The 5,521-nt window shown below is 42.3% G+C and overlaps 1 protein-coding gene across 1 annotated transcript in view; it reads right to left on the bottom strand.

The window, feature by feature from the left end:
• USH2A (usherin) overlaps positions 1 to 5,521 on the bottom strand; it is a 371,949-nt gene that overhangs the window by 9,208 nt on the left and 357,220 nt on the right. Inside the window, 4 exon segments of the mRNA XM_031059531.1 lie at positions 1,179 to 1,262; positions 2,693 to 2,869; positions 4,678 to 4,895; positions 5,472 to 5,521. The exon segment at positions 5,472 to 5,521 is cut by the window's right edge and continues 29 nt beyond it. Of these exon segments, the coding sequence (XP_030915391.1) occupies positions 1,179 to 1,262; positions 2,693 to 2,869; positions 4,678 to 4,895; positions 5,472 to 5,521 (529 nt within the window).

Below are 5,521 nucleotides of genomic sequence, written 5' to 3'. Positions count from 1 at the left end.
AAAGGAGGTGGTGGTGGTGGTGGAATGTGAGGAAAAAAGGGTTCTCCAAGTAACCTTGAAGAGCGGAAATTACTACAGTAATTTCAGAGCGGTACAGATAGAGGACATTCTCTCCAGAGCAACTGTGCAGTTACAGGCCTGTGCAGTTAACAAAAGAGAGGGAGGAAGGTTTTAATACATTCATACAAATGCAAGCAACATGAAACATTTTACTAGTCCTTTCTCCCACCTGCTAGAAAACAAACCAGTCACTTGGTTGGCTTTGCTTATGCACAACAAAAGTGTAAGAAATCTCAGTGACAGTATTTCCTGGTTATTTGGAATCCTACATGTACAACCAAACTCTTGGCCAAGGAATTTTCAACACCTTTGCTTGCAAGCCTCCTCTGCAAGTTGCCCATAGTGCCATTCAAGTTTTCGATAGACTCTGGCAATTGAAAAGGAGCAATCAAAAGAACAAAGGGGCAGAATGTGGAAGGTGATGGATGTAGAGCAACTGGGAACATTTTATAATGCCTTTAAGGAAGCCTTGCCTGAAATTCTGCAGGATAATGCAGTGAAAGCATGAAAAGGGATATAAGGGAAATGCGGAGTAAAGACTAATTGCAAATATAAGGCAGATTTATTTCAAAAGGCTGAACAAGATGCCACATAAAAAAGAACTTAATTAAACCAGTTAATTAATTCAGTTAGAAATAGCTCAAACAAGTAACTTAGCAGAAAAAAGCACAACATTTTGGAGCAATATACTTAGGTAAAAATAAAACAAAGAATATTACATATCTGAGGAGAGGATCTGAAGCTAATAATGAGAATTGTCCAGCCTATGGAAGTGTTCAAGGCCAGGTAGAATGGGGCTTTGAGCAACCTGGTCTAGTGGAAGTTGTCCTGCACGGCAGGGGGCTGGAAGTTCCAACCCAACAATTTTATAATTCTATGATAGTTGGACTCTGTGATCTTAAAGGTCCTTCGCAACCTAAAGGACTCAATAATTTTGTGATGTAAAGAACAGAAATCCATACATGGCAAAAAAAGCACATTACCTACATACTTCATAAACAAGGCACTAAGGAAGCTCCTGCAGTGAGATGCCATCCTGCCTGGCATGCACTAATACCAAATTTCAAGCACAAACACATCAAATGAACAGATGCTAGGTAATTTCTTCATGTATTTACCAACTCCCTCTCCAGCGTTGTACTTGATGACTGGTGTCATGGCACTCCCTTCATCAGTGATGCAGGTCACTTGAAACAAAAAAGCTGAGCAAAAAAATTAGAAAATATTGTCAGCAGCAGAAACAAAAATTATTTAGGTGCTGCTTTTCACCATTATTTACCAGCAAACAGCCAGGTCTAAAAAAACAAGGCAGGAATAGCACATAATCTATCATAATCCACCTGAATCCCATATCAGAGCTTCACAATTCTTTACACATTGGTATTGAAATTCTAAACTATGAATCACGGCAGATCATAAGCAATCGTCACTATGATGTTGCTACATCATAGTGTAGGCTTTCACTACTAAATTCTTCCTTTTCCAATATTTCTGGCAACTTTCAGTTTTTTCACCACTTTGCCCTAAATCTCTCATACTTCATTCATGGCTAAAACAAACATAAGAACATTCGAATAAAAACAAATAAAGCATTAACACCATTGCAGTAATCAGTAAGACAAAAAATAAATTACAAAATTCTTTGACATATGACATTCCAATGTCATCAAAACAGAAAAACAGAAAACATTTTACTTGTTGCTTTTTTTTCTCCTTTTTTTTTTGCCCCTGTTGATAATTTCCTTTTATTTTAAAGACTGCAAATTTCTAAAATGAAACTGTATTTCAAAACATGGCTGGTTCCAAGAGCTACTGACTTAATTTGATTCAAGTGAAAATTCAAGCTGCAGTCTTTCCTGAAACTGAAGACTTCTATATATTTCCCTGACTGTATCCCTGAAGGATGGAATTGCAAAACAGCTTCAGGATTTGGGAAAACTTGACTGTCATTGTGAATCAAAACAGTCTCACCCAGTCAGGTGTAATGTTTAAGAGAAAGCTTAGCTCTATGGATTTTTTTTCAAGGATTTGCTTAGATACCTTTTGGTGCGGCTCTATGCTCCTTTGGTCTTAGCTTGGGATTGAAATGGAGAATTTTTTTTTTTTAAAGTTTGTTGCAGTGTGTGTTTTTGATTGTACTGCAATTCTAGTAGTCAGTTTTATAATCCTTCCTATTTTGTATTGTTATAGCACATTTTATTACTAATGGATTGTTCCTTTCCCCCCTGTGTTGTTGGTTTTTGCCCTAGTTGTCCATCTCTCCAAAGACCTGCTCTTTTGTTCCCTGTTCCTCCTCCCATTGAATGTCAATCCCTCCCCAAGCCTGCCCCTTTCTCTAGAAACTTCCCTACCAATTTTGTATCCTTTGAAACTCCATTGGTTTGTTTAAGGGTTCCTTGTCCCTGCCCTTGGCACAGTCCTATCCCCAGTGCAGTCCACCTGTGCCCTAGAGCAGCTGTGCCCTACAGCTGCACCCCGGATTCGACAGCTTTCTGGAGGTGGCCCACTCTTGCTGTCGGCATTGGGAGCTAGTCGGGCTGAAGAAATGCGGCACTACAGCAAAAGTTCAGCATACAATACTATTAATTTTGCTCAACAGACTCTCCCAGAGAGGAAGCTGTGGGAAACTGACTTTTGTCAGATGTCCTTGGCAAGTAGAGCTCGGTGTCGAAGCCGCTGTAGATGCGCTGCCCGCTCTCTGTCAGCGCATACTCCTTCAGGCGCCCGTTCAGCACGAAGGTGCGGCTCCAGTCAACGTGGATGACGGATAAATTGCTGACCACGGAGAATGGAGCCATGTACCGAGGTGCTGCAGAACAAGGAAAAAGAGCTCAATTCTGTGAATTCTGTGAATTTCTAGCCAATAGGCTAGAAGTGATTTGGTGACTGAGTTATACAGTGAAGAGAGATTCTCCAGAATACAAGCTCTCTGCCACATGCACTCCCCCTTTCTCTCATAGCCACATGTATGATTAGGGAAGATACAAGGAGAACGGAAAAAGCTGCTGTAGCATGCCAGCCTCTGTACTGAGAAAGCAGAGATATATCCTGAAATCAAATATTGAACTCCTTCCCTTTGCCTTTGTGTATGTGGTACTGACACTAAAACTCTTTAAGTTAAGTTCCAGCTTCAGGCAGAGGACAGGGAGACACAGGAGGTTGTGAAAGCCCGACTGCAGCAGGCTGGGCTGTGGGAGCTGCTATGAAGAGGGTTCTTTTGCAAGCCCCAAGAAATTGCTGAGATCATCTTAAACACATGCGCAAACATGAAAACATGGGGTTTCAGAAAAATGAGAACAGATGGCAGGCAGACAGAAAAGAAACCCAGAACTCACTTCAGGGAGGAAGAGTTCATCAGTTGGGCTCAACAGCTTGCTGACAAAAAACTTCATTTAAGTTTGAGGTGGTCCTTTCTTGTGGTGCTGCTATTAAGCCATCTGCCCCGTATTTGCTGTTTTGCTCACAAGAAAGCTGCTTGTCCAGCTGCACTTTGCTGCTAATTGCCCACTGTCACTAAAGCAAGCCTTCGAGGCAAGAGGAAGCAGTCAGAGAGACTCAAGGAAGGAGGCAGTCAGAGGGACTCTGGAAACCTGGTGTGAAGAGGTCAGCAAGGCAAGAAAAGCAAGACTGAAAGAAGAGGATTTTTGGACCTAGGGGGTGGGGGATTAAAAATTGCTTTCAAATCCTTTTGTTCTATGTGTCTCACCAGTTCCTTATGAATTTTCTCCATTTAAAAGTTCATAATCATTTTCCAGCCTTTTAACTTACAATTTAATAAAATACCGCTTGGGACATAAGGGATCTTTCTTTTGTTTGTTTGTTTTTTGGTTGGTTGGTTGTCTTTTTGTGGTTTTTTTTCTTCCTTGGTTTCTGGTGTGGGTTTTTTTTCTCAGTGGTAACATTAAAAAAATCTGGGCCTGTTCTATCTGAAATTTTCAGCTAAGGATGTATCAGATTACAGATTTTGAGTAATTACTTGGCAGAACTATCAAATGATGCAAAAAGGATTTTTAGAAAGGTGATTCTGAAATCCTGACATGAGATAAAAAGTGAACATTGTCTTTGCCCTGACCTGACAGACTGAGATGAAATGCCCATCTCATCTGTTATGGAATGACTCTGGCTACAGCACTATAGATCTTTTTAATAAAAGCTGATGTTAGACTACTACAAATTCAGTTTTGATGGCAAAATCTATTCTGCTTGTAGGCACAGGTCCTGCATGTTTAATTTCCATGCATACCACCACATGGCCTTAAAGCACTGCCTGCAGTGGTTGGACAGCAACAAATTCTTACTTCAGTGTTCACAAGCATACAGTCATTCTGGTAATACTTAGAACATTTTATGTTCTGCAGCTTTGCTGCCCATTTTCAGTAAAATAAAAGGTTTCCAGGCTCCCATGATAGAGGATGTGACATCAGATGATGAGCAAAGAAATATTTTTGAAGGAATGAGCAGTTAAGCCCCAGAGCAGAATTTCAATGACTCTTCAGCAGAGGGACCAGGGACAGGGAAGAAGAGGTTTCTGGGGGTGTCCTCTCTCCCAGAGGTGAGGAAGTAATTTGGCTCTCAGAGACAGGCATGACTGGTCAGTGAACCATTTCTCATACTCACGCTCCTTTTCCGTAGTGAATCCGATCCACTCGGAGGCGCTACTGCCAACAGAGTTGTAGGACACAACTCGCAGGTTGTAGGTTGTGTACGGCTCCAGGTTGGACACGTTGGCACTCTGTCCTTTCCCTGTGTACTTCACCTCAGTTGGGCCAGGACTGCAAGCCTTCACTGCGGGCTGTAGGTTCAGAGGACACGCCATGTACACGTGGAGCTCGTAGCTGAGAACAAAGTTGAGATTTGATGAATGAGGGGCTCTAAATAACATAAAAGCCAATCCCACATTTTGTCCAAACTGCTGTCTGGCTACTGGAGAAGAAAATAGACCTGATCCCAGTTTTTCTCTTGGAGATTTTGGTCCTAACTGTCAGATAACTGGGCAATTGGGGTGTTAAGTCACACTCACTGTTGATGCCTGTTACCCTGCTGCCCTCTTCTGCAAGTCAGGATTTTTGGCTAGGTAACTCCAGACTGCAGCTCTCTCATCACTGCCAGTTGAACTCACAACTATTTCATTACATAACCACAGCTGTCAGACAATCACCTCCACTCACAACAGCTCATCCTTTACACCTTTACCCTCCTCAGTACCCTGCTCAGGAGAAAAGCAATCACTGTGTGTAAAAACTTCCCAGAAAGTGTTCAGACTACAGGGAATGTCACCACCACTATGACAAGGAAGGAGTGTGACTGCCACAACTGTTCAGTGCCCTCAGCCATGGAATTCCAGGTCACATTGTTCTGGCACTCGCTCCAGCCGAGATAGGGCGCAGGTTCAGCTGGGTGGCAGCTCCTACCTGGTGACAATGCCGTTGGGTGACTGAGGGGCACTCCACTGGAAAGAGGC

This window comes from Geospiza fortis, unplaced genomic scaffold (assembly GCF_000277835.1).
Source record: "Geospiza fortis unplaced genomic scaffold, GeoFor_1.0 scaffold41, whole genome shotgun sequence".
In the NCBI taxonomy this organism is placed as follows: Eukaryota; Metazoa; Chordata; class Aves; order Passeriformes; family Thraupidae; genus Geospiza; species Geospiza fortis.
The sequence above is the reverse complement of the archived record's forward strand: the minus strand, read 5'-3'. Positions and strand labels throughout refer to the sequence as shown.